Source organism: Trichechus manatus, unplaced genomic scaffold, assembly GCF_000243295.1.
Source record: "Trichechus manatus latirostris isolate Lorelei unplaced genomic scaffold, TriManLat1.0 scaffold00143, whole genome shotgun sequence".
Classification (NCBI taxonomy): domain Eukaryota; kingdom Metazoa; phylum Chordata; class Mammalia; order Sirenia; family Trichechidae; genus Trichechus; species Trichechus manatus.
Genome location: NW_004444079.1, coordinates 2,934,544 through 2,954,829, shown reverse-complemented (window position 1 = coordinate 2,954,829; position 20,286 = coordinate 2,934,544). Strand labels below are relative to the sequence as shown.

At 38.3% G+C, this 20,286-nt stretch overlaps 1 protein-coding gene across 2 annotated transcripts in view; it reads left to right on the top strand.

Moving 5' to 3' along the window:
* Positions 1-20,286, top strand: part of ARCN1 (archain 1) — a 36,380-nt gene that overhangs the window by 3,829 nt on the left and 12,265 nt on the right. For both annotated transcript variants that reach the window (XM_004385657.2, XM_023739931.1), the window contains exons 2-5: positions 15,385-15,648; positions 16,278-16,457; positions 16,594-16,799; positions 17,691-17,855. In XM_004385657.2, coding sequence (XP_004385714.1) covers positions 15,385-15,648; positions 16,278-16,457; positions 16,594-16,799; positions 17,691-17,855 — 815 coding nt within the window. The remainder of the gene's footprint in view (positions 1-15,384; positions 15,649-16,277; positions 16,458-16,593; positions 16,800-17,690; positions 17,856-20,286) is intronic.

Here is a 20,286-nt window from a genome sequence, read left to right as displayed (position 1 = left end):
GGGTTGCTGTGAGTTGGAAGTGACTAGATGAGAACGGGTTTGGTTTTTGGTTTAATCTCCTGTTTTAGGGATATTTTTTTTTTTTTTAATTGTACTTTAGGTGAAGGTTTCCAGAGCAAACTAGCTTCTCATTAAACAATTAATATACATACTGTTTTGTGACATTGGTTGCTAACCCCGCGACATGTCAACACTCTCTCCTTCTCTACCTTGGGTTTCCCATTACTAGCTTTCCTGTCCCCTCCTGTCTTCTTGTCCTTGCCCCTGGACTGGTGTGTCCATTTAGTCTTGTTTTGTTTTATGGGCTTGTCTCATCTTTGGCCAAAGGGTGAACCTCAGGAGTGATGTCATTACTGAGCTAAAAGGGTGTCTGGGGGCCATACTCACGGGGTTTCTTCTGTCTCTGTAAGACGAGTAAGTATGGTTGGTTTTTTTTTGTGAGTTAGAATTTTGTTCTACATTTTTCTCCACCTTTGTCTGGGATGCTCTATTGTGGTCCCTGTCAGAGCAGTCAGTGGTGATAGCTGGGCACCATCTAGTTGTGCTGGATGTTTTAGGGATATTTTAAAAAGCAATTGAGTGATTTATCCAAGGTCACATAATTAGTGGCAGAGGCAGGACAGAAACCAAATTCTTCAGCTTTCTTTACCCAAGGAACTTTTGGATCCATGTAGTTAAATCTGGGTAGGAGAAGGTAGTTATTTAATCAAAAAACAAAAAATAGTATGCTGAAACCATGGTAAGTATTAATTAAGAGAAAAGTTGTTTGATGAAGTTCAACTTAATGGGGAATTTTTTTTTGAGCAGTCCTGGAGAGATCATCTAGCTTCTAGGCCCTCAATTTTCACATCTATAAAACAATCAAGGGCTCTTAAAAGTACCTTTTAGGTCTGAAAGTGTTCTTTTCCAAAAATGTAAAATTAAAAAAAATAAAAATAAACAGCTTTATAAAGAATCCTGTCAGATCAAGTTACAGTAGGAACAGTAAGTTACTTTTAGTGTATACAGTACTTCATTTTTTTTTTTAACATTGTGCTTTAGGTGAAGGTTTACAGAGCAGATTAGTTTCCCAATCAATACTTCATGTACAGATTGTTCCGTGATATTGGTTGCAATCCCCATAATGTGTCAGCACTCTCCCCATTGCCACCCTGAGTTCCCTGTTTCCACTCTCTGCCTTCTTGTCTTTGCTTTTGGGCAGTTGTTGGCCTTTTGGTCTCATAGATGATTGTTCTAAGGACCACTTTCCTCACAGGTGTTATTATTTATTTTATAGGCCTGTTAGTTATTTGGGTGAAAATTATCTCCAGGAGTGGCTTCAGTTCCAAGTTAGAAGGGTGTCTGAGGGCCGTAGTCTCAGGGGTTCCTCTGTTCTCTATTGGACTAGTAAGTCTGGTCTTTTTTTTATGAATTTGAGTTTTGTTCTACATTTTTTCCCTTGCTCTAACTGGAACCTTCTATTGTGATCCCAGTCAAAGTGGTTGGTAGTGGTAGCAGGGCACCATCTAGTTCTTCTAGTCTCTGGCTAGTGGAGGCTGTGGTTTCTGTGGCTCATTAGTCCTTTGGACTAATTGCTTCCTTGAATCTTTGGTTTTCTTCACTCTCCTTTGCTCTGGACAGAAAGAGATCAATAGTTGTATCTTAGATGGCTACTCACAAGCTTTTAAGACCCCAGACGCTGTTCACCAAAGTAGAATGCAGAACATTGTCTTTATAAACTTTGTTTTGCCAGTTGACCTAGGTATCCCCGGAAACTATGGTCCTTAGCTTTCAAGCCCAGTAACTCAGTCCTATGAGGTGTTTGGTTATGTCTAGGAAGTATCCATGACTGTGCCCTCGTGCTCTGTTATATATGCAAATATACTTGCCCCGCATACAAATGTATATGTAGAAATATCCATAGCTAAACCTATGTATGTGTGTGGATGTACTCCCATATGCTCTTCCACACGTTGCAGGATTGTGTATGTTACAGTATTTACCGTAGTTGCCTTTAATTCTTGTGTACCTCTCGGTGTCTTCCCTTGCCTTGGTCATGTCGTGCTGACTTCCCCCTTATTGTGTATTGCCTTTCCTTCACTAGAGTTAACACACATCTATATCTAGTTAGTGTTTTCCCTCCCTCTCCCTCCCGTCTCTGGTAACCATCGAATAATGTGTAAACCTTTTCTTGGCTTTTTATAGTAGTGGTCTCATAGAATATTTGTCCTTTTGTGATTGATTTATTTCACTCAGCATAATGTCCTGCAGGTTCATCCATATTATGAACTATTTCAAGAATTCATTATTATTCTTTATTGTTGCGTAGTATTCCATTGTGTGTATGTACCCCAATTTGCTTACCCATTCATCTGTCAATGGGCATTTAGGTTGTTTCCATCTTTTTTCTGTTGCAAATAATGTGGCAGGGAACATGGGTGTGCATATATCTATTTGTGTCAACAGCTCTTTATTTCTCTAGGATATATACATAGGAATGAGATTGCTGGATCATATGGTATTTCTAGCTTTTTAAGGAAGCACCATACTGCTTTCCATAGTGGATGTACCATTTTGTATTCCCACCAGCAGTGTGTGAGTGCCAAACTCCCCATAACCTTGCCAGCATTTGTTGTTTTCTGCTTGTTTTTTTTGATCAGTGCCATTCTTGTCAGGGTGAGGTGGTATCTCATTGTAGTTTTGATCTACATCTCTCTAATGGCTAATGATCACAGTCATCTCTTCACGTGTTAGCCACCTGAATGTTGTCTTTTTTGGTGAAGTGTCTGTTCATGTGCTTTGCCCATTTTTTAATTGGATTGTTTGTCTTTTCGTTGTTGAGGTATTGAAGTTTTCTGTAAATTTTAGAGATTAGACCCTTGCTGGATATGTGGTAACCAAAATTTTTTCCTAGTCTGTAAGTTCTCTTTTTACTCTTTCAGTGAAGTCTTTTGATGAACGTAAGTATTTAATTTTTAGGAGATCCCACTTACCTAGTTTATCTTCTGCTGTTTGTGCATTTTATGTTTGTTTGATATTCTGTTTATCCCAAGTATTAGGGCTTCTAGCGTTGTCCCTGTTTTTTCTCCCATGATCTTTATAGTTTTCAGTTTTACATTTAGGTCTTTGATCCATTTTGAGTTAGTTTTTGGGTATGATGTGAGGTATGGATCTTGTTTCATTTTTCTGCAAATGGACATCCAGTTTTGTCAGCACCATTCGTTAAAGAGACTATCTCTTCCCCCATTTAATGAACTTCAGCCCTTTGTCAAAGATCAGAGCTGTCCATAGGAGGGTAAATTTACTTCTGGGTTCTCAGTCCTGTTCATTGGTCTGTGTGTCTGTCGTTGTTAGTATATACAGTGTTTTCTTTTTTTGGTTTATTATTATAGTTTAAATGAAGTTTACATTTCAAGTTAGTTTCCCATACAAAAATTTATACATACATTTTTATGTGACCCTAATTGCTCTCCCCATACTGTGATAGCACACCCCTCCTTTCCACCCCGATTCCCCACGTCCATTCAACCAGCTCCTAACCCTCTCTGCCTTCCCATCTCACCTCCGGACAGAAGCTGCCTGTTTAGTCTCTTGTATCTACTTGAGCTAAGAGGCACACTCCTCAGGAGTATCACTTTATGTCCCATGGTCCAGTCCAATCCCTGTCTGAAGAGTTGGCCTCAGAAATTGTTTTAGTTCTGGGCTGATAGAGAAGCTGAGGGCCATGCTTTCTGAGGTTCCTCCAGTCTCATTCAGACCATTAGGTCTGGTCTTCTAGTATATACAGTATTTTAATAGGTAAACAGATGTGACAAAAAGCTTTATTATTGTAAGTCATTTAAAGATAGAAATATTATTTTAGAGTAGAATAAATATATCTTATTTAGAGGTGACCAACCTTCCAGCCTTGTTAATAACTCTAACACAGTGAATAGAAACTTGTGTCAGCTGTGTGGACCTTGTGATTGTGGTATCCTTGGGATCTGGTGGCGCAGTGGTTAAGTGCTCGACTGCCAACCAAAAGATCAGAGGTTTGAACCCACCAGCCGCTCTGCTGTGGCAGTCTGCTTCCGTAAAGATTACAGCCTTGGAAACCCTGTGGGGCAGTTCTAGTCTGTCCTGTAGGGTCGCTATGAGTCTGAATCGATTCTATGGCAGTGGGTTTGGTTTTTTGGTTTTGGTCTTTTGAGGTTTAGAGCCAGACTTAGTGTCTGGCACTTTGGTCCTACTTTGGGAGCCTTATTTTGCTTATGTCTGTATAAAGGAGTGACTCAAAGAAACAGGTATAAAAAAGTCCTGACCTCTTAAACTACCAGTAACCAGTTGTCTCTAACTCCTGGCAACCCCATGTGAGTCAGAGTAGAACTGTGCTCCATAGGGTTTTCAATGGCCAATTTTTAGATCGCCAGGCCTGTCTTCCGAGGTACCTCTGGGTGGGCTTGAACCTCCAGCCTTTCTCTTTGCCGAGCATGTTAACCATTTGCACCACCCAGGACCTTTTAAACTACAAGCCCTTAATTCATGAACATTTAATTTGCAAATAACCCATGCTTGTGTACATACAGTTGCTGCTGCTCCACTGTTTCTAGATTACCATTGCTCTTGAATCTCTTGTCTACTTCTCATGCCCAGCCTGAGAACCTCTGAACCTAGAGCATCTTTAGTGCCCCTTTTTCTCCCATCCCACCTTATCTTTATTTAGTTGGGACTTACTTTATTTCTTCAAAATCCCATAAAATTCCAAGTGGAGGCATAACTTCCTAGGGCTGTGATTCTCAGCTTTTTTTGGGCGGGGAATCTCTGTAGGGATTACATTTATAATATGCTCCCATTTATTAGTAATATTTTTCACTGCTTAAAGTGGTTCTCGGTTGGCCATTTGTGAATTAATTGTTCTAGGAGCTCTATGAATTCCTTGAAATCATATGTAAAATTTTGTAGGGAGAGAATCCATGTCCATTATTTGATTATCAAAATATTGACAGACTCATAAATGTATTTTTTGGCAACTTTATTAATAATAATGGTGCTGTTTTACATTTTAAATATATGTGATATAAGTTATATAGTGCTTTGACTTACCATTTCATTATACTCATTTGGCCTTCATAATAGCCTTGTGACGTAGTCAGGTGATGCTCCGTTTTATAGTAGAAGATACTTAGGCTAAACGAGGTTGAGTAACTTAAGGTCAGACAGATAATAAATAGAAGAACAAGAGCTAGAATCCAGATTTTCTCATTCTTGATCACTTGGTCTCTCTGGTATATCTGGTATATGCTTCTTTGCATATTTAGGGCACTATTTCTGATTCAAGGATCCCTGGTGGCACAGTAGTTAAGCACTTGCCTGCTAACCAAAAGGTCCTCAGTTTGAATCCACCATAAATCATAAATCTTAATTTATGGGTGTATCCGCCGTTCCTCCTTTTTTGATTGAAATATAATTCACATACCATAAAATTTAGCCTTTTAAAATATACAATTTAGTGGTTTTTAGTATATTCACAAAGTTATGCAACTATCACCACTACCTAGTTCCAGAACATTTTAGTCGTTCCAAAAAGAACTGCCATACCAGTTAGCAGCCACTCTCCATTTCTCCCATCCCAACCCCTAATGACCACTAATCTGCTTTCTGTCTCTGTGGTTTTGCCTGTGGAATCATATAAGATATGGCCTTTTGTGGCTGGCTTCTTTCACTTAGCATAATATTTTCAAGTTTCATCAATGTTGTAGCATGTATAGTATTTCATTCCTTTTTATTGTGCAGTAATACTCCATTGCGTGTATATGCCCCATTTTGTTTATCCGTTCATCAGTTGATGGGCATTTAGGTTGTTTTTACTTTTTGACTATTATGAATAATGCTGCTATGAACATTCATGTACAGATTTTTTTGTGGTACAGCTCTCTTCTGAGGGATAATTTTGGGGCAGAAATCTTACCTTACATATTTGGCATATAGACCATTAGCTGCTTTTACAGTGAACCAGTGCAGAGACTTAGCTTAAGCTTATCACCAGTGAGCTGAAATAGTAACCACATTTTAATTTTTTTTCCAGAAATATGTTGATGATTGAAACAGAAACCTCCTGTGATAGCAAATAATGTAAAAGCAAATTTCTTAAGCACATTTAATCTTAAATTTTAAGCCTCTGAGCAAATACCTTTGCCTGGTGATAATTTCAGGTCAATTTCTTCTCCTTAGTAAGGCTTAGCAGCCTCCTGGCACAATGGTTAAGAGCTCGGCTGGTAACCAAAAGGTTGGCAGTTCAAATCCACCAGCCACTCCGTGGAAACCCTATGGGGCAGTTCTGCTTTGTCCTGTAGGGCTATTATCATCATTTGTGTACCAAAAATTACGGGAGACCTTGTACTAATCTAAAGAAATCTTTTTTTTAATCTCGCACTATTAATTTAAAGACTGAGTGGGGGATTTCCTTGAAAAATAGGGTCATAGCTGTTTGCATTCTTATTCTTTTCCCAAGATCCTTTACTACCCTCAGTATATCTTCTTGCCTTGTGCTTGGATGATGGCAGAAACCTCCAAGTAGTCAGTGATGTGAAAGATACATTTCTTAAGTACAAAAATATTTATTTATCAAAATACTTATAAATATTTGAGGAAAAGTGACTGTATTTGGATTCTTTGAGCTAGCTTATCCACCATTCTAAAAATAATCAAATGTGGTAATTTTTATGCTTTATGCCTCTGTATGTCTAAAGTATTTTCTAATCTTCTTTAAAGGAACTAATCTAGAAAACAGGAGTCTTTCTGAGGGTATTTATTTATGATTTAGGACTCTATATATATGTTTGTGTGTATATATAATCTTTTTACTTACATACAATATAAAAATAACTTTAAGTTGGAATAATGAAGGTTAGTTTCAATGGAGAATTAAGAGGTAGAATCTTAGTAGAATTAGAAACATAAACAGAATTGTATTACTCCCTTAAATCTGTTTCTTTCTAAACTTACAGTTGGTAGATTTTGAAAATGGAACAGGTGATAATATTTTCTCTTGAGATTTCACGTGTGAAAACCTGCCCCATGTTTACTGAAAGCAGATTAGTTAGTAAAAATGAAACTGTTCAGTAGAGGGAAATTCAGTAGAGGGGAAAAAAGAATCAAACATTTTCCCAGTATAGTTTGTTTTTACTTCGCTGCTTTCTTAGGAAATAAACACGATGGTAATTGTCTCCCGAACACCTTCATTACCTATTCTTGATGGATAAGGAAATTGATTTTGTGTTCTCCTGTAATTATGAAACTGATATATTGGAAGTATAAGAATTTTTTTTTAAATAATTTATTTATTTTTGTTGTTGTTGAAAATATCTACAACAAAAACATATACCAGTTCAGGTTTCTACATGTACAGTTCAGTTACATTGATTACATTCTTCAAGTTATGCAACCATTCTCACCCTCCTTTTCTGAGTTGTTCCACCCCCATTAACATAAACTCACTGCCCCCTAAGGTTCCTTTGAGTTGCTGTTGTCAGTTTGATCCCATATAGGTAGATCTTAAAAGAGCACAATGCTCAAGACAAACCATTCTTTACTAGTTAAACTATTGTGTGGTTTTAAGACATCAGGGAATATTTTTTGTGTAAAGTTTAAAGATTATCTTAGGGCAGTAGTTTCAGGGTGGGGGAGTATAAGAATATTTATTCAAATTGTCAAACAGTTTTTCTTTAAGCTGCTCACCTGTGGGGGGACAGGTAGCTTTATAGAAGGGGGTTGATATTTCAGAGGTTGTATTCTAGCATTGTGGCTTCCAGAATACGTAAATAGCCTTTTTGTTGCTTGTACTCACTCTTGGGTGCCTGCACTGAAGAGACGGTTAACACTGTACTTTCCTTATTGCCCAATTGATGGCATTCAAGGTTCTCCCTGTGTCTTTTGATACTTTATTTGTTTTGTTTAATGAAATACCAGACTCTGAAAGAAGGCTGTTGGGTCTTGATGACTGCCCAGTGTCAAAACCTGTATGCAACATTGGGTCATTTACGTTTTCAATACTATAGATTGTTTGCATGTCTGGAGGTAGTATAGCGAGGGATAGGATGGTTAATCAAAGAGTAGAAGATAAGTTTAGTTTTCCTAGGTAGGTTCCATTTCCCAGGTAAAAATAAAAAGAAAGGTCAGGGGTGTCTTACAAGCCTTTAATCTGCCTGGTCAGACCTGTATTTTGGCTGTGGAAATTTCTCTTTTAAAAAAAAGTTTAAACTATTCTTTATGGGTCTCCCAAAGTAGAGAACAGCCCAGTCCTGAGTTGGGGGTGAGGAGGTGTATTAGTAATGTATGTGTGTTGTTGTTTTGTTAGTTTCGCCATGGAGTTCGTTCCAACTCATGGCAACCCTGTGAGTACAGAGTAGAACTGCTCTGTAGGATTTTCAGTACTGTGACCTTTCGAAAGCAGATCGCCAGGCCAGTCTTCCCAGGCGCCTGTGGGTTAGGTTTGAATTGACAACCCTTTTTTTTAATATATTGTGCTTTAAGTGAAAGTTTACAATTCAAGTTAGTTTCTCATACAAAAATTTATACACACATTGTTTTGTGACCCTAGTTGCTCTCCCCATACTGTGACAGCACACTCCTTCTTTCCACCCCGGATTCCCTGTGTCCATTCAACCAACTCCTATCCCTTTCTGCCTTCTCATTTCGCCTCTGGACGGGAGCTGCCCATTTAGTCTCATGTGTCTACTTGAGTTAAGAAGCACACTCTTCACGAGTATCGTTTTATGTCCCATAATCCAGTCTAATCTTTGTCTGAAGAGTTGGCCTTGGGAATGGTTTTGGTTTTGAGCTAACAGGGAGTCCAGGGGCCGTGTCTTCCAGGGTCCCACTAGAATTTGAGTTCTGCATCCCACGTCTCCTGCTCCGTCAGGGACTCTCTGCTGTGTTCTCTGTCAGGGCGGTCATTGGTGGTAGCCGGGTGCCATCTAGTTCTTCTGGTCTCAGGCTGATGGAGTCTCTGGTTTATGTGGCCCTTTCTGTCTCTTGGGCTAATATTTTCCTTATTCTTTGGTGTTCTTCAGTCTCCTTTGCTCCAGGTGAGTTGGGACCAATTGATGGCCACTTGCTAGTTTTTAAGACCCCAGACGCCACTCACCAAAGTGGGATGTAGAACATTTTCTTAATAAACTTTGTTACGCCAGTTGATCTAGATGGTCCCCAGACCCCCAGCCCTGGTACTCTGTCCCTTGAAGTATTTGGTTGTATTCAGGAAACTTCTTAGCTTTGGTTTAGTCCAGTTGTGCTGACTTCCTTTGTAGTGTGTGCTGTCCTTCCCTTCACCTAAGAATTCTTGTCTACTATCTAGCTATTGAATACCCCTCTCCCTCCCTCCCCACCCTCGTAAACATCAAAGAATGTTTTCTTCTGTGTTTAAACCTTTTCTTGAGTTCTTATAATAGTGCTCTTATACAGTATTTGTTCTTTTGCAACTGACTAAATTGACTCAGCATAATGCCTTCCAGATTCTTCCATGTTACGTTTCACGGATTTGTTATTCTTTATCGTTGTGTAGTATTCCATTGTGTGAATATACCATAATTTGTTTATCCATTCATCCGTTGATGGGCACCTAAGTTGTTTCCATCTTTTTGCTATCGTGAACAGTGCTGCAGTGAACATGGGTGTGCATATATCTATTCGTGTAATGGCTCTTATTTCTCTAGGATATATTCCAAGGAGTGGCATGCTGGATTGTATGGTACTTCTATTTCTAGCTTTTTGAGGAAGCGCCAAATCGATTTCCAAAGTGCTATACCATTTTACATTCCCACCAACAGTGAATAAGTGTTCTAGTCTCTCCACAACCTCTCCAGCATTTATTATTTTGTGGTTTTTGGATTCATGCTAGCCTTGTTAGGGTGAGATGGTACTCATTGTAGTTTTGATTTGCATTTCTCTAATGGCTAACGATTGTGAGCATTTCCTCATGTGTCTGTTAGCTGCCTGAATGTCATCTTTGGCAAAGTGCCTGTTTATTTTGCCCATTTTTTAATGGGGTTATTTGTCTTTTTCTTGTTGAAGTTTTGCAGTATCTTGTAGATTTTAGAGATTAGACGCTGATCGGATTTGTCATAGCCAAAAAATTTTTCCCAGTCTGTAGGTTGTCTTTTCACTCTTTTGGTGAAGTCTTTGGATGAGCATAAGTGTTTGATTTTTAGGAGCTCCCAGTTATCTAGTTTCTCTTCTGGTGCTTGTGCATTGTTGGTAATGTTTTGTATTCTGTTTATGCCATATATTAGGGCTTCTAGCATTGTCCCTATTTTTTCTTGCATGATCTTTATCGTTTTCGATTTTATATTTAGGTCTTTGATCCATTTTGAGTTAGTTTTTGTGCATGGTGCAATGTATGGGTCTTTTTTCATTTGTTTTGCAGATGAATATCCAGTTATGCCAGCACCATTTGTTAAAGAGTCCCTATTTAATGGACTTTGGGCCTTTGGTCAAGTATCAGCTGCTCATAGGTGGATGAATATATGTCTGGATTCTCAATTCTGTTCCATTGGTCTATGTATCTGTTGTTGTACCAGTACCAGGCTGTTTTGACTACCGTGGCAGTATAATAGGTCCTAAAATTGGGTAGTGCAAGGCCTCCCACTTTGTTCTTCTTCTTCAGTAGTGCTTTATTTATCCGGGGCCTCTTCCCTTCCATATGAAGTTGATTTGTTTCTTCATCTCATTAAAAAATGCCATTGGAATTTGGATCGGGATTGCGTTGTATCTGTAGATGGCTTTGGGTAGAATTGACGTTTTCACAATGCTGAGTCCTTCTATCTATGAGCAAGGTATATTTTTCCACTTATGTTGGTCTGTTTTGGTTTCTTGCAGTAATGTCTTGTAGTTTTCTTTGTATAGGTCTTTGACATCTCTGGTTAGATTTATTCCTAAGTATTTTATCTTCCTGGGGCTATTGTAAATGGTATTGATTTGGTGATTTCCTCTTAGAAGTTCTCTTTGTTGGTGTAGAGGAATCCAACTGATTATTCTGTGTTTATCTTGTATCCTGATACTTTGCTGAAATCTTCCATCAGGTCCAGTAGTTTTCTTGCAGATTCTTTGGGGTTTTCTGTGTATAAGATCACATCATCTGCAAATAGTGATACTTTTACTTCTTCCTTACCAGTTTGGATGCCCTTTATTTTTTTTTCTAGCCTAATTGCTCTGGCTAGGACCTCCAGCACAATGTTGAATAAGAATGGTGATAAAGGGCATCATTGTCTGGTTCCGTTCTCACGGGGAATGCTTTCCAACTCTCTCCATTTAGGATGATGTTGGCTGTTGGCTTTGTATAAACACCCTTAATTATATTGAGAAATTTCCCTTCCATTCCTGTTTTGTTGAGAGTTTTTATTATGCATGGGTGTTGGAATTTGTCAAATGCCTTTTCTGCATCGATTGATAAGATCATGTGGTTCTTGTCATTTGTTTTTTTTATATGATGGATTACATTGATATTTTTTCTAGCGTTGAACCATGCCTGCATACCTGCTATAAATCCCACTTGGTCATGGTGAATTATTGTTTTGATATGTTGTTGAATTCTGTTGGCTAGAATTTTGTTGAGGATTTTTGCGTCTATGTTCCTGAGGGATACTGGTCTGTAATTTCCTTTTTTTGTAGTGTCTTTACCTGCTTTCGGTATCAGGGTTATGCTGGCTTCATCAAATGACTTTGGGAGTATTCTATCTTTTCTATACTCTGAAATACCTTTAGTAGTAGTGGTGTTAACTCTTCTTTGAAAGTTTGGTAGAATTCTCCAGTAAAACTGTCAGGGCCAGGACTTTTTTTAGTTGGGAGTTTTTTAATTACCTTTTCAATCTCATCTTTTGTTATAGGTTTATTTAGTTCTACCTCTGTTTGTGTTAGTTTAGGTAGGTAGTGTGTTCCTAGAGATTTGTCCACTTCACAAATTTGTGAACAGTACAGTTTTTCATGGTATTCTGTTATGATTCTTTTAATTTTAGTGGGTCTGTTGTGATATCACCCATCTCATTTCTTATTCGGGTTATTTGCTTCCTCTCCTGTTTTTCTTTTGTCAGTTTGACCAGTGGTTTATCGATTTTGTTGATCTTTTCAAAGAACCAGCTTTTGGTCTTGTTAAGTCTTTCAGTTGTTTTTCCATTCTCTATTTCATTTATTTCTGCTCTAATTCTTATTATTTTCTTTCTTTTGGTTCCCTGGGGCTTCTTTTGCTGCTCTGTTCCTACTCATTCCAGTTGTAGGGTTAATGTTTCGAGTTTAGTCTTTCTTCTTTTTGGATATGTGCGTTTGTTGCTGTAAGTTGACTTCTGAGCGCTGCTTTTGCTTTGTCCCAAAGGTTCTGGTAGGATGTGTTTTCATTCTCATTTGATTCGGTGAATTTCTTTATTCCATCCTTAATTTCTTCTATAACCCTGTAGTTTTTGAGCAAGGTGTTGTTCAGTTTCTATGTGTTTGATTTTTGTTCCTCGCTTTTTCTGTTATTGATTTCTACTTTTATCATTTTATGGTCAGAAAAGATGCTTTGTAGTATTTCAATACTTTGGATTCTGTTAAGGCTTGCTTTATGGCCTAATATGTGGTCTATTCTGGAGAATGTTCCATGTGCGTTGGAAGAGAAAGTATGCTTGGTTGCTGTTGGGTGGAGTGTTCTGTATAGGTCTGTGAGATCAAGTTGGTTGATTGTGGCATTTAGATCTAACGTGCCTTTATTGAGCTTCTTTCTGAATGTTCTGTCCTTCACCAAAAGTGGTGTGAAGTCTCCTACTATTATTGTGGAGCTATCTATGTCTCTTTTCAATTCTGTTAGATTTTGTTTTATGTATTTTGGAGCCCTGTCATTGGGTGCATAAATATTTATTATGGTTATGTCCTCCTGCTGTATTGACCCTTTAATTCTTATATAGTGTCCTTATCCTTTGTGGTGGCTTTTACTTTGAAGTGTATTTTGTCAGAGATTAATTATTGCCACTCCTGCTCTTTTTTGAGTGTTGTTTGTTTGATATGTATTTTTACCATCCTTTGAATTTTAGTTTGTTTTTGTCTTTAAGTCTAAGGTGTGTCTCTTGTAGGCAGCATATAGACGGATTGTGTTTTTTTAATAATCCATTCTGCCACTCTGTCTCTTTATTGGTGCATTTAGTCCATTTACATTCAGTGTAATTATTGATAGGTATGAGTTTAGTGCTGTCATTTTGATGTCTTTTGTGTGTGTATTGTTGACGGTTTGTTTCACTTAATTTTCTGTGCTGAGTCGTTTTTCTTTATGTATTTTCATCTTTTTCATTGTTGATTTTGTATTTGCTGAGTCTTTATGTTTTCCTTCATTTCTATTTTGACTTGTAGGGATTGTTAGTTTTCTTTGTGGTTACCTTAATATTTGCCCCTATTTTTCTAAGTCTAAACGATTCGATTATTTCTTTATATTGCCTTGACTTCCTCTCCATACGAAAGATCTGTGACTACATTTTTTAGTTCCTCTTTTTTATTTTAATGTTGTCATCTTTTACATATTGACGTCTCTGTTTCTCTGTTTTCAGTGTTTTAGCTTTCGTTTATTTTTGTGACTTCCCTATCTGGGTTGATACCTGGTTGCTCTGTCCTGTGTTCTAGTCTTGGGTTGTTATCCAGTGTTATTGATTGTCTAACTGGAGGGCTCCCTTGAGTATTTCTTGTAATTTTGGTTTGGTTTTTGCAGATTCCCTAAACTTCTGTTTATCTGGAAATGCACTAGTTTCACCATCATATTTGAGAGAAGTTTTGCTGGATATATAATTCTTGGCTGGCAGTTTTTTTTTCTTCAAGGCATTATGTGTGTCATCCTGTTGCCTTCTTGCCTGCAAGGTTTCTGCTGAGTAGTCCGAGCTTAGTCTTATTGACTCTCCTTTGTAGATGACTTTTTTTTTTGTTTAACCCTAGCCCTTCTTAAAATTCTCTCTTTATCTTTGGTTTTGGCAAGTTTGATTCTAATATGTCTTGGTGACTTTCTTTTGGGATCTACCTTATGTGGGGTTCGATGAGCATCTTGGATAGATGTTTTCTCATCTTTCACAATATCAAGGAAGTTTTCTGCGAACAAATCTTCAACAATTCTCTCTGTATTTTCTGTTATCCCTGCCCCCCCCGTTCTGGTACTCCAGTTACTCGTAAGTTATTCCCCTTGATAGAGTACCACGTAATTCTTAGGGTTTCTTCATTTTTTTAAAATTCTTTTATCTGATTTTTCCTCAAGTAAGTTGGTGTCAAGTGCCTTATCTTCAGTCTCGCTAATTCTGATTTCCATTGCCTCCATTCTGCTCCTATGACTTCCTGTTGAGTTGTCTAATTCTGAAATTTTATTGTTAATCTTCTGTATTTCTGATTGCTGTCTCTCTATGGACTCTTGCAGCCTATTAAATTTGTCATTATGCTCTTCTCTAATCTTCTTAAGTTCCTCTATTGCTTTGTCTATGTGTTCCTTGGCTTGTTCTGCATTTTGCCTAATCTTCCTCTTCTCTTGAAGAGTTCTGTATATTAATCTTTTGTATTCTCTCTCTGGTAATTCCAAGAAGTTCCCCTCTGTGGAAAATTTCTTGAATCTTTGTTTTGGGAGCTTGCTTATGACATCGTGATCTCCCTCTTTACATGATTCGATATTGACTGTCATCTCTGAGTCATCACTAAGTTATTGTTTATTTATTTTATGTTTACTGTATCATAGCTTCTTGTTTTGTTTCATTTTGATATGCCCAGATAGGCTGCTCATGTGACTAGTTTGATTATTGGGACCTTTGAAGCTCTAACGTCCTGTCACCAGGTGGTTAGATATGTTACTAGGTATGTGAAACCAGGAGTCCATTTACTTTCGTTGTATAGATTCAGCTCAGGTGTCCAGGTAGTCGGTCATGAAGTGTGTGGTGTAGGCTCTTCACCTACAGTCCTAGATGGGCAGGTGTGATTAGCGTAGATATAGGTATCTGGCTGCAGTAGGGGGTCACACACTAAGCAAGACAAGGGGCTGACGGCTGCCCCTGAGTGTCTGTGAGTTGCCAACCTTTTGGCTAGTAATTGAGTGCTTAACCTTGTGCATCACCCAGGGATTCCTTATGTATGTGTAGATTGGAAAAACATTTTCTCTTTAGTTTCTGGGAAAACTTATTTTAAAAAGGAAGTTTTTTTAGTTAGCTTATTGAAAAATATGAGTAATAGTTTTGTTCCCTCAACTTTAGCTTAATTAATTAAATAATTAAAAGAATAATGAAATAGAATTTGAAAGTCACCATTCTAATAATAGCCATGTCACTAAATAACTGAGTGTGTCATTCTTATGGAAGTATAATATCTCTTTCTCTTGAGGATGTGGGGAAAACAGATGTGAAGAAATAATTAATTAGTACTTATACATACATATGTTTCTGGCAGGTGCTGTTGGCAGCAGCCGTCTGCACGAAAGCAGGAAAAGCTATTGTTTCTCGACAGTTTGTGGAGATGACTCGAACTCGGATTGAGGGTTTGTTAGCAGCTTTTCCAAAGCTCATGAACACTGGAAAACAACATACGTTTGTTGAAACAGAGAGTGTAAGATATGTTTACCAGCCTATGGAGAAACTGTACATGGTCCTGATCACTACCAAAAACAGCAACATTTTAGAAGATCTGGAGACCCTGAGGCTCTTCTCAAGAGTGGTAACAGTCCTTCTGTAATATGGGGTTCCATTTTTGTTTATTTGTTTTTAATTTTTGTCTGAAACTCTTTCCCCCTCCGATAGCTGATGCTTATCAGTTTGTATGCTTCTCACACAGACACACACACACACACACACACACAGACACACACACACACACACACACACACACACACACACATACACACATCCCCATCCCCAGCAGCTTATTGCTTGCAGCTCCTCATTCATTCAGCAGCCATTTATTGGTGTATTTCTAGGCTGTAAGTATCCCTAAAGAGAGTATGAGGACTGCCCTTTCATTTCCCAGTTCTAGAGCAGTTACTCTAATCGATCTTTGTGGTTCTGACTTCTGTTTGGCAATGTGTTTTGGATAAAAGGTTCTAGGGCTTACTAATACACACACACACACACACACACACACACACAGACACAGACACACGCACAGACACACACACACACACACACGACTTTATGCCAGTAAGAGTTACCTTGCTTAAAATAAAGACTACAAAGAGCTAAGAGAAGGATTCAGGTTTAGTGGAATTTGTAGTACTTTGATAGATAATACTTGGAAACTTAGCTGCTGATAAATTCTGAATCTTTTTTTTCATTGCTGTGCATGAGCAGATCCCTGAATATTGCCGAGCCTTAGAGGAAAATGAAATATCTGAGCACTGCTTTGATTTGATTTTTGCTTTTGATGAAATTGTCGCCCTGGGATACCGGGAGAATGTTAACCTGGCACAGATCAGAACCTTCACAGAAATGGATTCTCACGAGGAGAAGGTGTTCAGAGCAGTCAGAGAGGTAAATAGGGTCTTCTCGGGGACTGCCAGTTTGTATGTGTTTCTTGTAGGCTTTACTAATCTGATTTTCATGTTTTTACTTGCTAATGGAGACTACTCAAACCTGTATCCATGCATATGCACGTCTCTTTCTGTAGACTCAAGAACGTGAAGCCAAGGCTGAGATGCGGCGTAAAGCAAAGGAATTACAACAGGCCCGAAGGGATGCAGAAAGACAGGGCAAAAAAGCACCAGGGTTTGGGGGATTTGGAAGCTCTGCAGTATCTGGAGGCAGCACATCTGCCATGATCACAGAGACCATCATCGAAACTGATAAGCTAAAAGTGGCACCTGCACCAACCAGGTATTAATCCAGGATACTGTGAGCAGCCCTAGGGAACCCTGGTGGCATAGTGGTTAAGAGCTACAGCTGCTAACCAAAAGGTCGGCAGTTTGAATCCACCAGGTGCTCCTTGGAAACTCTGTGGGGCAGTTCTGCTCTGTCCTGTAGGGTCGCTATGAGTCGGAATTGACTCAACGGCAATGGGTTTGGTTTATGAGCAGCCCTAGAATACCGGGTGAAGGCTGTATGTGTGAGTCTTTGGAGTAATATCCGATTTCTAGGCAAGTTGTAACTAATGAATTATTTGATGAAGTAAAATGTGGAATTAAATTTGACTAATAATAGGGATAAAGGAGAAATCTGAATGTGGTTGTTTTTCCTTTTGTGTGAAAAAGTTTTTTTTTTTTTTTTTTTTTTACAAATTATGCCAAGACCCCTTAATTTTCTATGAGAATTATCTCATTTTGAGAGGAGAGGGATATTTAACTGTTTATGAAACATATTTTTAATCTTGGTGTTTGTGGATGGATTTCAGGGGGAATCTGAACTACCTGAAATTATATGTAAAATTTTGTTTGTGCATAGGTATATTTATCTGGATGAAAGTTACAACATTTTCGCCAGATAACGTGTGCTTATAGAAGTACAGTTTTGGTATTTGGGTACTCAAAGCTTATGTCTTCATAGTGACTGTCAGCTGGCAGTTTGTACAAGTTTATATATTTGGCCATAAGCAGCCTAGTTGTCCACTGATGGAAGCTTGGGGTTTTTCCTTGAGGTCTTCACATACCTCTTAAAGAACAGCTTCAGGGAACACTTCAGAGATACGGGATCGTTAATCAGTGTTTGTTTTATTTTGTTTTTCTTAATTGTGTGTGGGTATATTTTCTTATTTTGTATTCTTCCACTTAGGCCTTCAGGCCCCAGCAAGGCTTTGAAACTTGGAGCCAAAGGAAAAGAAGTAGATAACTTTGTGGACAAATTGAAATCTGAAGGTGAAACTATCATGTCCTCCAATATGGGCAAGCGTACCTCTGAAGCAACCAAAGTGCATGCTCCACCTGTTAATATGGAAAGGTAAGTAGTCATTTTCTTAATAAGAACAGACCACATAATTTTTAAAAAAAATCTAATTTCAGTGTGCTGTAAATTCTTTTTGTGTCTTTTAATCTTTCATTCTTTAAAAGACTTAGAATACATTCTGAATATTTATGTAAGGTTGGGTTTTTTTCCCCTTAACCTTGATTGGGGGTCTTTTCACTGTCTCTCTTTTATGAAGTTTAGAACTTGTCTTTTATTAGCTCTGTGCTCACTAAATTAATAAAAAATAATTTGTCTTCATGCCAAGTATATACCTTGTATCTTAAAATGGACTTGTTATTTTCTGGGCTTGTCTGTTGTTTGGCTAAAACATGGTCTCCAGGAATGACATGAATTAGAGGGCTAGAGCTATGATGACCCCACACTAATATGGCATGTCTTTTTCTACCATTCTAATTAAACTTTAAGGAAGACCAATCTTTAAGCCAAAATTTATAGATATCATTAACAATAAATTAACGTATTATTTGTTGTCTTTTAACTATTTAAACCCAATATAGATTTTTTTTTCCCATTGCTCATTTAATATTTATGTAACTGTCACCGTCTCCATGTTACACATTCAGAACCTCAGAGTTGGTTGGATTTGAGGTGAGCTGAAATCCCCTTTGACAGTAGGTTTTTTCAAGGATGCTTTCTTCCTTAAATAACTAAACAACACTCAGATAGTGGCAAGAGGTCAAAGAAATATTTTGTTACCACAGGGGCTGCTGAAACTGTTATTTCCCCCACAAAAGTTCTCCTTTTGCAGAGAAGAAAGTGGATCAGCCTTATTAGGGATTGGAGCAAACACTCCTCTAGAAAAAGCAGACCCCAGGCAAGTCAGATGTACAAGTATACTGGGGTTCCTCTGGGAGTAATTCAGGAGAGAGAAACGGGGAAGTAATGAAGGAAGGTAAGAACTCCCCCGCTCCCTTTCTCATTACAGAAATAACAACCTACAGTTCCATAGAGTTTTCCAGTTTACAATACCGTCTTCCACACATTTTCTCACTGGATTTTCACAGCAACTCTGTTATGCATCTTCCTCATTTTAAAGGCGAGGTTGCTAGCTCTGAAAGACTGACTGTGCTGTCCAAGGCCACCCGTTGGGGATAAATGGGAAGGTCAGATTTTGGGGGCTCAAAATCCAGTGCTTCTTTCCCCTACAGTTTTTTTTTTTTTTTTTTTTTTTAATTGTACTTTAGATGAAGGTTTACAGAACAAACTAGCCTCTCTTTAAACAGTTAGTACATATATTGTTTTATGACATTGTTTAACAACCCCATGATATGTCGGTACTCTCTCTTCTGGACCTTGGGTTCCCTATTACCAGCTTTCCTGTCCCCTCCTTCCATCTAGTCCTTGCCCCTGGGCTGGTGTGCCCCTTTAGTCTCGTTTTGTCCTATGAGTCTGTCTAATCTTTGGCTAAAAGGTGAACCTCTGGAGCGACTTCATTACTGAACTAAAAGGGTGTCCGGGGGCCATACTCTTGGGGTTTCTTCATTCTCTGTCAGGCCAGTAAGTATGATCTTTTTTTCAGTTAGAATTTTGTTCTACGTTTTTCTCTAGCTCTGTATGGGACCCTCTATTGTGATCCCTGTCAGAGCAGTCAGTGGTTGTAGCCGGGCCAGTATAGAATATTTTTATTTGTCTCAGAGCTGTGGTACTGTTTGGTAATATTTTTAAGTGGCAGTTATCAAGTTCATATATTCGTTACTCAGATTTCTTGTCTTGAAGCCCAGACCTTATACGGTTTCTGATGATTTTGAGGTCAAGTGAAAGATGAGTCTGGGAGGATACCTCTATCAGAAATGAAGAGTATTTACTCTTTGTGTGTCTTGTTCTGTATAAAATAAAAGGGTTATATCAGGATAAATCTCTTGAATTGCTAAAGCTTCCTGTGTTATCCTAGTGGTTGCTTTGAGTGAAAGAGAGACTTCAGGCTTTTTTTTTTTTTTTTTTTTTTTTTTTCCCCGGGTGTTACTGTTTATTTTATGGGCTTGTCTGTTGTTTGGCTGGAAGGTGGTCTCCGGGAATGGCTTCAGTTCCAGGTTAAAAGGATATCTTAGGGCCATAGTCTCAGGTGTTCTCCAGTCTCTGTCAGACCAGTAAATCTGGTCTTCTTTGCAAATTCGATTTTTTGTTCTATGTGTTTATCCTACATTTTTCTTCCACTCAGTCCAGGACCCTCTGTTGTGTGATCCCAGTCAGTGTTCAGTAGTGATAGCCAGGCGCCATCTAGTTCTGGTCTCCGGGTCGTATAGGCTGTGGTTCATGTGGTCCATTAGTCCTTTGGACTAATTGCTCCCTTGAGTCTTTGGTTTTCTTCATTCTCCTTTGCTTTGGACAGGAAGAGACCAATAGTTACATCTTAGATTGCTGTTCACAAGTTTTTCTTTTTAGGTTGTTTTTTTTTAATTGTACT